At 41.2% G+C, this 17,721-nt stretch overlaps 1 protein-coding gene across 6 annotated transcripts in view; it reads left to right on the top strand.

Moving 5' to 3' along the window:
• The window catches only part of LIFR (LIF receptor subunit alpha), an 81,391-nt gene that overhangs the window by 29,719 nt on the left and 33,951 nt on the right, over window positions 1-17,721 (top strand). For 4 of the 6 annotated variants that reach the window (XM_039543948.1, XM_039543946.1, XM_039543945.1 and 1 more), the window contains 6 exons: window positions 3,233-3,389; window positions 4,895-5,033; window positions 8,911-9,062; window positions 10,819-10,982; window positions 15,348-15,522; window positions 15,906-16,175. In XM_039543948.1, the coding sequence (XP_039399882.1) occupies window positions 3,308-3,389; window positions 4,895-5,033; window positions 8,911-9,062; window positions 10,819-10,982; window positions 15,348-15,522; window positions 15,906-16,175 (982 nt within the window). In that variant the 5' untranslated portion in view covers window positions 3,233-3,307. The remainder of the gene's footprint in view (window positions 1-3,232; window positions 3,390-4,894; window positions 5,034-8,910; window positions 9,063-10,818; window positions 10,983-15,347; window positions 15,523-15,905; window positions 16,176-17,721) is intronic. The other 2 variants (XM_039543952.1, XM_039543949.1) reach the window with 1 other exon arrangement.

The raw sequence follows: 17,721 nt of genomic DNA, 5'->3' as shown, positions 1-17,721 counted from the left end.
AATGCCCTAAACAGAGGACCATCTTCCTCTCCTTTCTGACACTCAATTCTGTTTCTGACCAACACTGACTTGCCTAACCTTGGATATGTCACCGTTTCTGTACCACAATTCGCCATTGTATAAAAAGGGTGTGTTATGTACCTCCTATGGGTTTGGAGAGGCCTAATTTTGTGGTGGTGTAACATCCTTAGATGGCATCTTTCTCTTTTCCTCATCAAAATCTCATCATTGGAATCCTCCTAGTTCCTTTCCCCCACTGGATCTTTTCCCCTAAGCCTTGGCATTGTAAAATTAAGAAAGGAGCTGATAGTCCTTTTCTATACAGCACTTTTCCAGTAATCTAAAACTTCCAGTTATCTCAATGCAGTCTGTCCCTCAGGTAGCCCTATGTTAGTTAATAGCACTTCTGTTTATCTGAACACCTAGTTATCCAAAAGTTTTGGCTGTCCCAGAGGCCGTTTGGATAAACAGGAGTCTACTGTATTTCACTTAGTCTTGGTCAGTGGAGCAGAAGATTGTTTGGTGTATAGAGATATTACTAGAACTAATAAAATGAAATTAGGAAAAAAATTGTCTTGAAAACCTTCCTAACGGTGACCTGTGCTTGGCTGTGGAATAGGATCCTAAGGCAACATTCCCCAACTTTTTACTAAGGTGACCCACCAACTGATTTCTTTTTAAACCCACACAGTGTCCAAACTCTGTGGGGGGGGAGGAGGGAATCATAGGTCAGTGTCATCCTCTGCCAGCTCCTCCTTGCGCCACTTATGGGGCACTGACCACCTGCAGCAGCACCGCTGCCTTGGCACCACAACCTAATCCTGACCTAGTGCAGAGGACAGGGATGTTTGGAGAGTGATCCCACCCACTCTCAGTGGCAGCTCCTGTCCCAAGGGATTTGCCTAGCTTTCTGCTCCAGGCATTGTGATCTGGCACATAGAGTCACCACACCACTCAGGTTTGGTCTGGCCTCTGTCATGACGGAGGGGTGGCTGGGCCAAATTTGGGTGAGTGATATTGCGATCTGGCAGACGGTGTCTCAGTGCTACTCTGGTTTGACCTGGCCACTCGTGCTATGAGATCCTGTGTGCCTGGTTGTAATGCCCGGAGCAGGGATCTGTCCCAGACCTGTGGGGACAGGAGCTATTGCTGTGGGATGAATGGGGGGTGGGCTTACTCTCCACCTCCAACCTCACACCTTCCCAGGTCTCCCCTCCATCCTAGGTCTGAAACCCATTTAGAACCTTCCTGGGACTCGTGGTTTGGGAAATACTGTCCTAAGATGAGCATTGAAATCCTATCCCTTGGGACTTTTAAAAGTATTCTGGACAAAATACTAGTAAATGGATTGTAGGGAACTATTCTGGATTTGCAGGGAAATGGACTGGTTGGATTATGTGCTTAGGTCTTCCTCGTCTAATTTTTATGGTTCTTCAGTATAATAAGGCCACTTACTGTACTGCAACCATGCTGTTCACAGGTGTGTTCAGTCTTCTGTTTTCAAACGTTTCCAGTATTGAGGAGAAAAAGAATGTGTCTGTGCAGAAGGGATGGGGTGGGTTTTGCCCTTGTTCCTCCTTATGAGCAAAAATTGACAGAGGCTAATTATTAAACACGAATACAGGTTAAACAAAGTTTGTTCCAGAGAAGCTGCTGAACTCTGAAAAGATCACTTTCTAAAGCCCTCAACCCACACGTCCTAAAATAACACATTGTCCACGTATACAGCCAAAAATGTAGATACTGTAGTTTTGACCTTTAGGGGGTTGACATATAGTTGCAAAGAAACACTGGTTAAGAAATGACATCTGTTTGTTTACTTCTGCCAGCAAACTGAGACAATTTGAGTGCCAGCTGTATGCACAGTGATGTTTTGTGGTTTTTAAAAGGGGTGAATGGAGGGGAATGCTTTCTTCCTTCTGTTCCCCCGCCCCCCTTGCAGCTTAGTCTAAATTGCACAGGACAGTCCTAACATAATCCTACATACAAACCTATTCCAGCATAAAATATCCATTGAAGGACAAGTATACATGGAATTGAATTTTACACATGCACGCAGTACTTGAAGTTATCTTTGAAAGTCCTCATAAAAGAAATATGTACTAAGAAGGAGTTTGAGCATGGTGAGGAAGGTTGCTTGGCAAGCAAAGAAAGGCCTGAGGGCAGTACTGAGGAAGACACGTGGAGAAAATAAAAGATGTGGTTAGGCTAGAGACTTGGGAGAAGTTTATAGGCAGAGAGAGAAAGATATACTAGGAGGAGATACTGAGCAAGAGATGTTAACATGAGCGAATGAGGAGTTTGAATCTTGATACAAAAGATTTAAGTAAGTACGTAAGTAAGTGGAGGGATATGAAGAAAAGAAGTGAATTATTATCTTGTGCCTATGGTTTGGAGAACCACATCTTGTCATTGTCTTTCTTGTAACTCACCTGTTACATACTTCTCTCAGATTAAAAAAAAATGCAATTCCACTTCTCCCCCCAATAACCACTAGTGCTTTTGGTGGTAAGAATTTGGTGGCCTAGTATTTAAATGTTTCAGTGTGGGCTGCGCTTGCTGATGAGGATAGAGTTGGGATCTCTGTGAACATGTTCTGCAGCAGTGCGTGTCTGGTTCAATTCAAGAAATATTCATGATATCTATGTAAGAATTTTCTGTTTTATCAGAAAGATTCCTTCCTACAAGAATTTTAGGATACTCTAAATAGATAAAGTGGAGGTTGTCAATTACTTGATATGTCAGGTCTCTCTCTTGTGATGGTTCTTTTTCTGTGAAAAAGGCTTTTGTGTAGCTCAATTTAACATTTTTTGACCAAAACTACTTTTCAGTGGGAAATTACATTTTCAGTAAAACTAAATTTTCCACTGAATGTGTATACTTTCCACAGAAAACTTCAACTGTTTTAAATAAAAAGTTGGTTCTTCAAAAAAAAATTTTTTTTTTCATTTGTGTTGAAATTTTTCATAGGGGTAGAAACAGTAACATTTTCTGACCAGCTCTACTTTTGTGATTTCCCATTTGGAATGTCCACTTCCAGTTCCATGTTTCTTTTTGCAGTAATTTTATGCTCTTTATTACTTTTTATCAGGATCTTTTAAAGTAACTGCTGCATCTGTCCGGCATTTCAGCCTTGTACAAACATACCTCTATAGAAAACTTGTACTATTTGCTGCATAGCAGGAGGTGTAAATGATTTTAAAGAGATGATTTGTTTTGTTTTTTATTTCAGAACTGGCAAATTTGTGTGGAAGATGAAGTTTATTCCTGCTTGAGACTGTCATCCTAAATAGTAAATGGTAAAAGAATGTGGGATAATCCAAGTCTCCGATGTCTCCTAGCAATAGCTTTCTTACATTTGCTGAGCTTAATATATAGTCAGGAGACAGGTAAGTGTAGTTTGATACTGTTTGCTAGATTGCTTGCTCTTAGGCTATGTGTCTACTCTATAAATGTGCTGCATTTATGATGTACTTAGGGCCAAACAGTGTTGCCCCTGTAGGGATGAAAGATCTTAGGAGTAGAAATGCTGGATCTAATGCTCCAATTTTCTGCATCTTGTGTAGCCTCTAACACCAGTGCAAAGTTGGGTGCTCCTACCCCACAATGGTGGCCATTTAAATTCACTGGTGTAAATGATTCCACAGTGTGCAGGGCAACAGAGACTCAGGCCCATTGCAGTTCTGCTGTGCATAGAGCCTGCACATGGAGGTTCCACAGCTCCACACATCATAGAGCAGTGTTTCTAGGCTGGACTGTAGAGGAGAGTATTGTAAGTTGACCAGTGGAGTTTGGAGGTTTGGACACTGGATATATGCAAGATGCAACTCCATGGGCCCAAACCCTGCACATGTGGGATGGGATCCATTGTAGAAGACCGCAGCTACACCCATAGGCTTTAATAGAATCCCTGGCCCAGCTGTTTAAGTATTCTACATTCAGCTTTAATGTAGTAAAGAGGATTCTGTTCCTGTTCCTCCCAAGTTTTCCTGCACAAAACTTGTGTAAGTACATTTGACGTGTTTGGGTTACTAAAACTCAAGAAGCCAAACAAGTTCAGTTCACGAGAATTGCAGCAGCTGAATTGTCCTTGTCAAAGCTGAATAGGCTGCACTGCACATATCCCAAGAAAGTTGGGGGTTTAAAACTTTATTTCAAAGCAAGTATATCTGATATACACAACTTTTGTAGGGGTTCCCAAGCAGAATTCACTTGTCAAATCAAAATGCTGAGGGAGAACCACTTAGGACCTGATCCTGCAAGATGCTGAACAATCTCCGCTCTCATTGACACCCCTCAGGCCTGGAGGGGAATTGATATTACTCAGCACCTCTTAGGATTGGGTCCTTTTTTGGTACAATAGGAATTTAATTGACCCAGGTGCTAAACTAAACAAAACCAAACTCCTCACCTTTGTGTGTGAAAAGGAGTACTAACAAATTTGTCTCTGGGTGCAGGAATCTTCTGTGTACCTCCCTTCATGGAGGCCATAGTGTGGACCCAACCAGGGGGAGTCTTCTCATAACACGGGGCCAGATTCTGATACCCTTATTCCTTTAATGTAATACCATTGACTCTAATATACAGAACCAGTCAGTGGCCAAGATTTTCAAAACACAAAGTCACCACAGTTTTTGGGCACCCAACTTGAGACACCTTAGAGGAGCCTTATTTTTCAGAAAATGTTGAGAATCCACCCTCCAAAGATGAGTACTTTTTAAGGTGTTTCAGATAGTGCACCCAAAATCATTGGTCACGTTTAAAAATCTTGGCCTGCAACTATGTAATGGGAGTTTTAAAGTATTGTAAATGAACATGAGGTAATCTGTAGGATGTGTGTATCTGATTGAGCATCTGTCTGAGAGCATTAAATTGTTACACTGTAACTATGTAGATGTTGCAATGTCAGGTTTTCCAGAAGCACCAGGGAATTTGAAATGTATCACACATGACTTAAACAGAATGATCTGTTCCTGGGATGCCACCTCCAGTGCAAACCTTGGACTGACTTACAAGATTTGTTATACAAACAGGTAATTGTTTCTTCTTATCAAATTATGTATGTATCATTGTTCTTCAATCCATATTCATGAAATTTGTAACATCCTGTGTTTTTTAGAGTATATCTGTTCACCAGTCAGTTATATCTAGATGGTGTCTTCTGCTCTGAATGTTTTCAGTTCTAAATTGGGCAATTTTAAGTTTCCCACCAAAGGACCTTTGTGTGCCCAAGATTCTCTTGCCAGAACACCCTGCTACCCCCTCACATTGGGCTGGGAGTTCTCACACCTACTTCTGAATTCTCAGTGTCCATATGGCCCTTGTTTTCAGTTCTCAAAAGGTATCTTCATAGTTTGGTTCAGTCCAAGAGCAAATGGTTGAAATGTGTTCTGTGCTGAAATACCAGGGACCTTAAGTGTTAAGATTCAGACATAAGAACATAAGAACATAAGAAAGGCCGTACCGGGTCAGACCAAAGGTCCATCTAGCCCAGTATCTGTCTACCGACAGTGGCCAATGACAGGTGCCCCTGAGGGAGTGAACCTAACAGGCAATGATCAATGATCTCTCTCCTGCCATCCATCTCCATCCTCTGACGAACAGAGGCTAGGGACACCATTCTTACCCATCCTGGCTAATAGCCATTTATGGACTTAGCCACCATGAATTTATCCAGTCCCCTTTTAAACACTGTTATAGTCCTAGCCTTCACAACCTCCTCAGGTAAGGAGTTCCACAAGTTGACTGTGCGCTGCGTGAAGAAGAACTTCCTTTTATTTGTTTTAAACCTGCTGCCTATTAATTTCATTTGGTGACCCCTAGTTCTTGTATTATGGGAATAAGTAAATAATTTTTCCTTATCCACTTTCTCGACATCACTCATGATTTTATATACCTCTATCATGTCCCCCCTTAGTCTTCTCTTTTCCAAACTGAAGAGTCCTAGCCTCTTTAATCTTTCCTCATATGGGACCCTCTCTAAACCCCTAATCGTTTTAGTTGCTCTTTTCTGAACCTTTTCTAGTGCTAGAATATCTTTTTTGAGGTGAGGAGACCACATCTGTACACAGTATTCGAGATGTGGGCGTACCATGGATTTATATAAGGGCAATAATATATTCTCAGTCTTATTCTCTATCCCCTTTTTAATGATTCCTAACATCCTGTTTGCTTTTTTGACTGCCTCTGCACACTGCGTGGACATCTTCAGAGAACTATCCACGATAACTCCAAGATCTTTTTCCTGACTTGTTGTAGCTAAATTAGCCCCCATCATGTTGTATGTATAGTTGGGGTTATTTTTTCCAATGTGCATTACTTTACATTTATCCACATTAAATTTCATTTGCCATTTTGTTGCCCAATCACTTAGTTTTGTGAGATCTTTTTGAAGTTCTTCACAATCTGCTTTGGTCTTAACTATCTTGAGTAGTTTAGTATCATCTGCAAACTAGACATGAAAATGCCTTTAGGAAACTTAGATTACATCTAAGTAAAATCCCTTAATGGTTATATATATATTTTTACCAATTTAAATATTAAATCCTTTTGAAGATAAATGCTTTTGGAATAGAAAACAAAATTGAAATAGCCTATTTGAAATGGAATATAGTTTAGATTTTTAAGGTACACTAAAAAAGTTTAATATTTTCAGACACATCTCTAGAACTTTCGTGCATTCCATGTGTAACTCACCAGGATGAAAATCTGCCAGTTTTTTGTGTCATGCACTAGGCATGAGGTCCTAAGTCTTTTCTGGATCCTGATTTCTTCCTCGGTTCTGATATTTGTGAATAGTGAAGACAGCTCACACTTGTTCATCCAGCTCCAGGGCTTGGCTGCACCCCTTCCCCACCTCACACACCAGGTTCTCTGCCTCCAGTGGTGCAGAGAGTGGCAATATAGTGTGTTTGCATTTTCAATTGCCATCCCAGTTTGTAAAGAGTACATGTGTGTGTTAGTATTGAACTGAAACCTCTCACCACCATCTTGTTTGGAGGAACAAATTTTCTGGGGCTCTGCATCCTGAAGAAGATCACCCGGTTTGCTGCTGACTCTGTTTATTCCCCCTTCCCTTAGCATGGTGGAGTAGGCAAGTGGCACAGAAAGCAATAAGGTGAGGAGACATTCTTGGGAGCCACTGAACGGGAGCTCAGCCACAGCTAATCCCATCCACCGGACCTTCACCTGATGCTTTCCACATACTCTCAGTGGCCAAGATCCTTTTGGAAATGTCTCTGCACAGGGGGAGGATTAGTCCTCTTCAGCACTTGAGACTCAATAGGGTATATTAGACTTATCAGTCAGGGTCTGTGGGGCTAAGTCCAAAAACCTCCCCAAGTCCTCTTATTCAAACCACTTCAAAAGGGGAAAGCTCCAGGGTCCCGTTTAAGTGAGGAATAGTTAATTGGCAGGAAGTTGGGCATTGTTATGACTTTTTCCTTTTCCCCTTCCCAGCCCTGAGAGGAAGATCTGGGCACTTTCCAAGCTCTTTCTCCTCTCCAATTACATATGAAATGTTAAGGAGAGTGAGGACTCAAGCCACATCCTATCTATCCATTGAGTCTATCATTAATTATGTGTAAGGCTAAGATTTTATCACAGTTATTTTTAGTAAAAGTCATGGACAGGTCACGGGCAATACATAAAAATTCACGGAACCCATAACCTATCCGTGACTTTACTAAAAATAACTGGGGGGCAGGGCTAGGCATGGGGGGAGGAATGGAGTCCCATGGCATGGGGGTGGGGGGCTGACAGGCCAAAGCCCCTGCCATAGCGGGGGACACAGCACCAGCTTCAGCAGCCGCAGCGGGGGGTGCAGCCATGGGGGGCACACAGCCCCTGCTCCAGAGCTGGCCGCAGCTGCAGGACAGGGGTGTGCTGGCTGCAGCCCCTGCCAAGCCCTGGCTGCAGCCAGGGACGGAGTCGGGGGGCGCATGGCCCTGGGAAGCCACAAGTGAGGCATAACCTCAGCTGCATCCCCCGGCAAAAGCCACGGGGTTGGGGTGCACAGCCTCTGACAAGCCCAAGATGCTGTGGGGTTGGGGCACATGGCCCTGGCTGCAGCCCCCACCAAGGCCAGGATGCCATGGGGCTGCAGCTCCCAGCAGAAGTTGCAGGGTCGGGGCTCCAGGGTCCTGGTTCCAGCCAGTTCCAGTTGCAGGGCAGGGACGCATGCACAGTCCCACCTCCTGAAGCCCTGGAAGTTACAGAAGTCTGGCAAAGTCATGGAATCTGTGACTGCCATGACCTCCGTAGCCTTAATTATGTGCATTGCTGAGGAGTCCGTCACAGACCAGGACCTCATTGTGCCGGGCATTCTACACTCACTCACTCACACTCTCTCTCTCTCTCTCTCTCTCACTCTGATCTACATTCTTAACCCCCTTATTCCCCTGTAGGCTAAGCCTCAAAAGGAAGCACCAGCTCTGTCCCCTGATGGGGATGAACATCCTTTCTGCACCCACATCCCCCACCACAAAAAGTTATAAGAAAAACAAAAAAGGCCAAAACACAAGGCAAATAAAAGCTATTTTGTGGTGTTTGGTAGAACACTGATTGGAGCCAAGTAAGGGGTTGGAATAGTGTTTTGAATAAAATGTCACAATTTTTAGCTTTCTTTCTTTTGCCTCCCCACCCCTTGGTATCCAAATGCTGAACCTATCCAAACTGTGTGTCTGTGTTAGACAACTAGCACAAGCTATGCCACTAGAAAGGACTTTCTTAAAACAACACGGGATGCTTAGCCAAATCTTATTACTTCTGAAATTTGACTCTGATCTCTCACAGTTTTGTTCTGAGAATAAATTGGACCTTTAAAGGTTTGCAATGTTTAATTTGGTAGAGAGCTCTCTAACTTCCTAATACATGTAGAACTTGTCTAATTCTTCTTTGTTGTTGTTTCAGTGAGCCCTTCTCTCCAGTGTGTATTGAAACTGAGGGGAAAAGGGCAGATATTCCAGTCGCAATGGGCTCCACTAACATACAGATAACCACACTAAATGCTTCTGGAACTCCTTTAGCTACTGAAACATTTGTATTGCCTGAGGAAAATGTTTGTAAGTATCAAGTTCATGTATAATGGCTTTATATGAACACTTAACTATAACATTCTGGAAATGGATACGGTGATTTTATAGTTTTCTTTGGCAGCATTTCCCTGTATAAAGAGCTTCTTTTGTTGAGATGCAGAACACCCCCGTGCTCCACCATGCACAGGCACTTTTGCTAAATGCATATTTTGGTAGCCAAGTATGGTATTTGATGCCGTAATAGAAAACAACGTATTCCCTCAGGCTAATTTGTTTGGGGATGAGGTAGGAGAACTATATTTTAAAAAAAATCGGTAGTAATTCACACCTCCAAGATATTTCCTCGAACCATCACTGCTTGAGCACCATTTCTCTCCACTCTTTCACAACATTTTAGGGGAAATGATATCTTCCTTTGTCTCTCTCATAGCTGCTTGGACCAAAAACAAAACAATCTAACAGGCCTGTCCCGTAAGGCCTGGGGCTGGTAAACCCTGTTTAATTAGCTCTGCCTTTCTGTACCTGTGCTAGGTATAGTACTTAGAAGCCCAACAGTTTGGGTTGGCTGTGGAGGGGAGTAGCTGAGTTGGTTTGTGGCTGGAGAGCAGAGCCACAGGACTGAAGCTAACTTCCTGATGTAAGACCCTGGAACAAAGTGCTGTTTCTCTTGCACAGCACTGGCTTCAGGGCTGCCTCCCTCCTAATGGATTTCATAGCAGTGTACAGAATGTAGATGTAATCTTGTCATCTACCCTAGAAATGTACCCATGTTGGAACTGTGACTCTGGAATGACTATTATAAACAACCATTTTTAGATTGGGAACTGGGAAAAAACCTAGTTCAGCGGTTCTCAAACTGTGGGTCAGGACCCCAAAGTGGGTTGTGACCCGATGTTAATGGGGTCACCAGAGCTGACTTAGGGCTGGGGCCTGGGACTGAAGCTGAAGCCTGAGCACCACCGCCCGGGGCTGACACCTGAGGGCTTTAGCCCTGGGTGTTGGGACTCAGATTACAGGCCCCTGACTGGGATTGAAGGCTTTGCCTCCTTCGCCCCCTCCCCCAGCACCTGGGGCTTGGGTTGGCTCAGTCTTCGGTCTCCCCTCCTGGGGTCATGCGATAATTTTTATTGTCGAAAGGGGGTTGTGATGCAATGAAGTTTGAGAACCTCTGCTCTAGTTAAAGCAGAGGGGAAGAAGGAACTAGAATGTATTTTTCTCAACTTGGAATTGTGCAGAATAGTCACACTTCACAAAAAAGCACCATGAGACCTTAGTGACAAAAGGGCCTCTATTTTATCTTATGTGAAGAACACCCCCTGCAAGAGCACAGCACTTCCTAACAAACACGGAAGCATTGTTACTTTGCATTCACAACCATTTATGATTTAGACAAGTGCTGATCCTGAGATCTTACAGTTTCATTTGTATAGATAAAATAGGTAAAGGGGCTAGGATGAAGAAGAGATGTTCTTAGCTAGTCATTGACAGCTGTGGGAAAGAAGTGAGTGTTAGAGCAGCTTGGAGGAGAACAGCTCTTGGCACACCTAATGTAGCAGGAGAAGTGCTGCCTGCTGAGTCACCAACACAACTTCAGAGGATCTGTGTTTTCTTGGGAAGTTTCCTACACGAGGAATGACAAGTCCCAACCCAGCTTAATTAATGAGATCAAACCTCACGTTGTTATGGCTGTAGGCCAGTTCAGAGCTGCAGCTATTAAACACCTGTAAGTGCTGTTGCTGGTAATGATTTTGAATGTATGCTTTTTTCCTTGTTTCTTTTCAAGCACTTATTCCACTCACCCCCCAAATTCTTAATCTGAGTGCTGATTTTTCAACTTACACGTTATATCTGAAGTGGAACGATAGTGGCTCAGTCTTCCAACAAGAATTAGATGCCAGCTGGCAGATTCAGATTCTGCATAAGGAAACAATGGAGACAGTGACACTAGTAAGTCCTCTTTTTCGCTTTTTTATGAAAATGCAATTCCCCTCTCTTCCCCCCTCCCTCCAACACACACACATTTTGGAGGGTCACAAAAGCAGGGGAGTTCAGGAAAACATGGACACAGACCTTATGGACTCCTGTTATACATAGGTGTTATTCATTTATTTTTATTAGTGTTTGAGAACATCATAGCACTAAAACAATGGAAAGTGATAGGGAGAAAGGCACGCCCTGGATATTGCACTTACTCCACACGGCACTGGCAGCTTCAGCAGTTTTTGTTCACTTATGCAGTGCCAGTGCCATTTAGAACCAAGTGATTTTTACTATTTCCCTTCCCTGTTATCATAAGAGTTGTGCAGGTATCTTATGCCCATTAATGGCTCCACCTTCCTCCTCCCCTGCCTGTTTGGTTCTGCAGCACTGCAAAGCCACCCACCTCCTGGAGCCGAGGCTGCATGGACAAGCCCTCTCCCACTCTAGGCCCAGGGATGGTGTGCCAATTAAATCCAAGGTGCATAACTTTGAGTATGTCAGCCTGCCAGGTCCATACCAGTGAGATAGCATGGTGAGAAGTGCAGTTTAAGTACCTCGATAGGTTATGGTTGCTCAGCGCTGATGGGATGGGTAGCTAGTAAAATGAGTTCAAGGTTCTTGTCGCTAGAGATGACGACTGGGAGGGGAGATTTTCTCATTTTATCAGAATAGCCACTGAACCTGAACTCCAGATTTTGGGTTCAACTCCGCAGGCTCAAAAGCAGGCAGTTCAGATTCCATCCCAAACCATTTGTCCGTCCAGTCATACTGTTGATTTAAAGGATTAATCTTTTCTTCCTAACATCTTCTTTAGGATGACCTACATTACTCCGCAACCCAGAGCATGGCTTGACAGTCTATTTTAAAAGATAAATGTAAAATTTTCTATAAACAAGCCAAAGCGAAATACATTACATGACATGCTGTAAAGTTTTTATCTCATAAACTTGCATAAACTTAAATTCTGCTTAGTTCAATTTTACATTTTAAAAATATTTTATATAAAATGTGGTAGGATCATAACAATTGACAATTGTAGTCTTTGAGTTTTTAGAAAGTGCCCATAAGAAATTAGTTCATCATCATTATGGGAAAGAGTTACTTTAAAAAAGAAAAGTATAATCTCCCAGTGGATGTTATTTTCCCAGTGGATCTTATTTTTTGTGGGTTTTTGCTTTAGAGATAAATTTCCCTTATGAAATTGGTCTTTCATTGTTTTCTGTTCCTGATTGGTGACTTCCTTCAGAGTGCTATTAAATAGTCACGTTTTAGTGCTCCTTTTGTTGTCTCCAAAAAGCAGATTTCAGATCAAGTGAAAACCCCTGTACTTTCCTTTCAGAGTAATAAAAAACTTTCTTCATCAGTGCTATCTCCTAGGTTCCTCAAAACTGTATTAAGTATATTGTATTGTATTCTATGAAAGATTTCTGTTTTTCAAATGGCTGATTACTTTCATTGGCAGCTAATGCAGTACTCTGTAAATACAGTGTGTATTATAAAGGTATTGTATAATGTCATAAACTAAACAAACATTTGGAGGATGATAGTTCTTCAAACTTTTGTCAACACATGTGACTTTGTTCTGTAAGTTTAATAATTGAGAAAATATGTGCACTGGGGTGTGTAGATGATCATTGCAATTACAGGTAAGAAAAGGCATATTACACCACCAGGTCCATCCCCTGTCGGGGACCTTCCTGGCCTTTGTATCTAGATGCTATAACTGTTAAAACATTGGTACAATATTTAGTTTGGGCTAATGCGTAAGGGCCTCTTGTGGCAAACTCTTGCTCACATGAGTAGTCCTCCCACAGGGAGTCCCATTGCTCTTAACAGTGCTGTATGCATGAGTAGAAAGTACCGGTATTTGCAGTATCTGGGGTCCTACATTTTGATTCTATAGATGTAATTAATAGAAGTCACATGCTTGCCTGTATTCTCCTCTTGTGTGTCAGTGTAGATTGTAAGCATGGACTTACTCAGATCATGAGTTGCTCTTTTAAGACAACCAAACCAATTGAATTCACATAGTGATCTGATTTTAAATTTTTTTATATTATTATTTTCAGAGAATCCAGAAGTGTGCTAAGTACGTCACATCTCAGATAACATGACGTGGTGTGAAATCCTGGCTGCTATTGAAGTCAATGGGAGTTTTGCCATTGCCTTCAGTTGGACCAGGATTCACCTAGAGAGCTCACAACCTAATTCCAAATATTATACAGTGAAGGGAGTGACAAAACTAAAGGGAGAGGGCTGAGGAGGATAATGATAAGGGGATGACATAAGTATAATTTTTTTATTTGCTCAGAGAAGACATGAAGTCTTTAAATCATGATTTGAGGACTTCAGTAACTCAGCTGGAGGTTATGCGTCTGTTACAGGAGTAGGTGGGTAAGATTCTATTGCCTACGATGTACAAAATGTCGGACTAGATGATCACAATGGTCCCTTCTGGCCTTAAAGTCTGTGAGACAGTAAAGCAGGTATTCTATTCTAACAAATAAAGATTAATACCAACTTTCTTGTGGTTTTTCATACAAGGGCTCTTCACTATCAGTGATTGCAAATGAGTCTTTGTTTCAGTATTAGAAGACAAGTGAGCTGGGGGTACTGGGGGGGTGAAGGAATTATAGCCAATTCAAGGCTTTAAAAAAGGTAATTAAGTAATAATATATTGATCACAGATTTACATTTCATCCGTCAGTGAAGTTGCATAAAGTTAGAAAAACTTAAGTCAGTTTGTTGAACTAGGAAGACCACAGCAAACCTAATGCAATATTGCACATTTTAAACAGTGCCAATTGCCTCTAAAAGAAAACAATGCTGAATAACAACACTTCCTGTATTACTTTTGTGTCCACTTTGTGTTATGTGCTACAGGCTCTATGAAGGCAGAGTAGACACCCACAAAACAGAAATAGTTTGTTCTAGAATGAATATCTAAAAAATGTAGAGCTAAAATGTTTGTGATGAAGCTTTTTATATCCGAATACTCTAGGTAACAGTTTTTAACATTTACAGAGCACCTTGCAGTGTGTGTGTGTATTCACTCATCATTAAAATGTAGTCACCGCTTGGTTGGAACATAGCAGTTGTTAGTTGTGCACAGCAAAACCACCCAACAATTCAGGACAGGAAATAAAGGATATCTTACAGAGTTGAATGGATGCAGGGGTTGAATTAATTGCTTAAGCTGGAACTGGACCAGGAACAGTAAATTTAAGTTGTTTTCTAGTAGTAAACTGCATGTTTTAAAAGGCATTCATTTTCCAGCTTCAGACTAAATCCTACGCCATAATTAATGAACTTTTAAAATGTCCGTATGTTGTACAGAGATATTGTTATATGTAAAATTTAATTACATATTCAGCACAATTAATAGATTAATTAATTTGTCAATATTTAGAAGCCCAAATGAGAAGAATTTAGTTGACTTCTGTAATTAGCTAATAACTTAGCACCATTCTATCAAGATCTGGGTTTAATATGTTTCCTATGATGCCAACATGTTTTCCAGTCTTGGGATAGGGCCTTGGTAAAGAGTCCAGGCTGGGATGGCTGTTTTCTACCCATGCTTTAAAAAAAAAAAAATCATGTTTGAAAACAGTTTCTAGTAGAGTTGGCTGATCAATGCAGACTGGTCAGAATTGTGGCCAGCATTGGAATACAACTTTACAATACAGTGAACAGCATTGAAAGACTATCTCTGCTTACCTGTTAGTTCTCTCTACAAATCTTAGGTGATTAACTAATAGGACTGGTTGAAAATTTTCTGTTAAAACTGCTTTTCAATGGAAAATTGGGGAGGAGTTGGGGCTAAATGAAGTGTTTCATAAAGTATCTGCTTCCTATGAAAGACTTCAACTTTTCATTAAATGAACACTTGAAAACCAAAGTGCTTTTGGTTTTGGCCAAAACCTGAAAACTTTGCATTCAGAAATGCCATCACAGTGTCTCTTGACACTATTATTCTGTATAGGTTGGGTTCCCTAGTTGGACAGCATCTCCCATGAGGCACTGTGGCAGCATAGCACAAAGGGAGTCTTGGTACATGGGATGTTGGTCCAGGTAGGGAGCCTGGCACATAGAGGAGAATAGGGCATGAGGGACTACTCCAGCATTTCCTATTTGGCATTTTTTAGTTGAAACTTTTGCCAAAAAAATTGAAATTCCCTTGGAAAACTTCAGCAAATATGATTTTTTTTTTCATTATGGTGGGGTGGGGGCGGGCGCAAAATTTTCACAGGTGGAAAAACCCATTTTCTAAGTAGTACTAACTTAGGTTGTAATGCCTATCTTTGAAAAAGCTTTATTTGTTTTTCTTTTTAGATGAATTATGATTCAAAATTGACTGGGAAAGACTCTATTCTTTTTTGGAATTGGACATCTGACATACCTTTGGAGTGTACTTCATACTATGTGAAAATCAGATGTTACGTTAATGAGCTGTATTTTACTGGTAGGAAGGAATGGAGTGAATGGAGCCCAATTAGAACAGTTCCTGGTATGTTTATTTTTTTGCATGTTGCACTGAATTTAGCTACTTTTAAAACTGTGCTGAATAAACATTGAATGAATAATATTACCTTTTAATTCTGAGGATTGACAGATTTTGTAGATTTTGACATTGTAGATTTTGTGGGACTGTTTCAATTACTAGTAAATCTGTAAAGATGTGTAACGTGCAGTAACAAATGTTTTGAGTGGGTGAAACTTGTTAAAAATAGATTTCTGTACATTTTACAAGAGGGGTTTTATGCAAAACAGAATAGCCTGAGTGCTCCTACTCTGTGTATTAGCACTGACCAGCTGAATATATAAGAAAGTAATCTTACTTTACTGAGCTATAAAAATCGTTTGATAATGTATTATTTTTCTTCCCTCTAGAAAAAGATAATAAGCCCAATAGCGCTATGATTTTTCCTCAAGACAAAGTGGTACTAGTGGGATCAAATGTGACATTTTGTTGTTTATACAATGAAGGGGAAAGTGTAAAATTCATGAACTATGGATCAGAAAGTTATCCACTCCTTCACCTCAGCAAGTGGAGCAGTGCAATCAAAGTGCAGAATGTCAGTGCTTCAATTCCTAGTGGGACAAATGTATGGTGCTCGCTAGTGCCAGAAGGTCTGGAAGGAACAGTGCTGTTTGTAGGATGTAAGTATATTGTACTGTTCACTATAGTTTATTCACCTTGAAAAAATCAGAATATAAGAAGGAAACTAAATGGTGTTATGGCTCCAGCCCTCTTGCTTTAAACCAGTGGTTTAGTTTGGCCTACCTGGTTTCCAAGGATAGGTTACATTTGGGGGTGGGAGGATGTTTGTTTTTTATCCTAATGACCCAGTTAACTCTCCCGCACTGCTCAGGTGCCATAGTGATAAGGATGCAGTGTAAACAGAATAGAAATAGATAATCTCCAGTAGAACCTGGAAGTTCAATGCCATCATGTCACTGCTATTCATGATCATGGGGGAGGGCAACAGGTGATGCCTCAGATCTATCAAAGTTGTGATGAGCATATGTGGGGTTGGGGGAGAGATAGGGAGGAGAGAGAAAGAGCTGCTGAGAGCACCCTTACCCACCTGAAGGTAGAGGGATAAGAGTGGAGTACAGAAAGCCCCTCACTGTCCAGGAAGGGGGGATAAGTGTTTCCATCCTCAACTTCCCACTAGCCAAGCGAGTAAACCAAAATACAGGGAAACCCCACTATAACGCGCCCCACAATAACGCAAATTTGGATATAACACGATCATAAGGTGGCTCTGGCCGCCCCAAGCGCAAAAAAACCAAAACAAAACGGCCAGAGCCCTGCAGAAGCACAAAAAAGAAAAAAAAAGGCCAAAGTGCCACCGAAGCACCAAAAAAACCAACACTTGGCAGCCGATTTGCTTGAAGATTAGCCATTGTTTCACCAGTTACACTTATGCCTGTTCCTTTTGCAAAGCCCTAGAATTTCTTATTTGATTCTGAAAAGGCAAATAGTGGAGCATGTAATGAAATGGGTAATGTAAGTGCTATACCTTACATTACTAGCATTTCTATCTGAATCTCATTTGGTGTTAAACTACCAAAAATACGCATTGATGTGTTCAAAGTGGCAGATTGGATGTTGAACTTTCCTATCCAGTGCAGTAGCTTTTGGGTGCCTTTTTATGGTAAAAGAATCAAGTTTTAAAATTATTAGTTTCTCACGAAAAATATTATCTTTTGAAAAATGAATGGAAAAGCTTTAATCTGTTTAAGATACCAAATCATTAGCTGCTTGTCTAGGTCACAAGCCTCAAAAACCTCCTACAAACATAATTACATCTTAAAAACAAAATACTGCAAATGTTTAGTTCCTCTTTCCCATAACAATTTCAGAGTTCTATGCTTTCCCTACAGTGGCAGAGGGCATCACTAACACCTCCAAAACACAATGCAGCTCCTTGCCAGTTTTAGGTGTATATTACTTCACTGGCAGTGGGGAAATAAACACCACCTTAAACTTGGAGACTAGCAAGTAAGCAAACGGCTGATTTTAAAGGTGTGTGTTTAGTACTTCAGTCTGCACGTTCTGTTACTGATTTTGAATCTTAAACTGGTGATAAAAAAAACCCCAAAAGAACCCCCCCCTTTTTTGGCATCTCTCTAATATACTGTGCAGTCATATGGAACTTTTAAAATGGATAACTATACGTGTAAATATAAGTCAGGGATG

The sequence above is a fragment of the Mauremys reevesii genome, linkage group 6 (genome assembly GCF_016161935.1).
Source record: "Mauremys reevesii isolate NIE-2019 linkage group 6, ASM1616193v1, whole genome shotgun sequence".
In the NCBI taxonomy this organism is placed as follows: Eukaryota; Metazoa; Chordata; order Testudines; family Geoemydidae; genus Mauremys; species Mauremys reevesii.
This window is presented reverse-complemented; position numbering and strand designations above follow the sequence as displayed.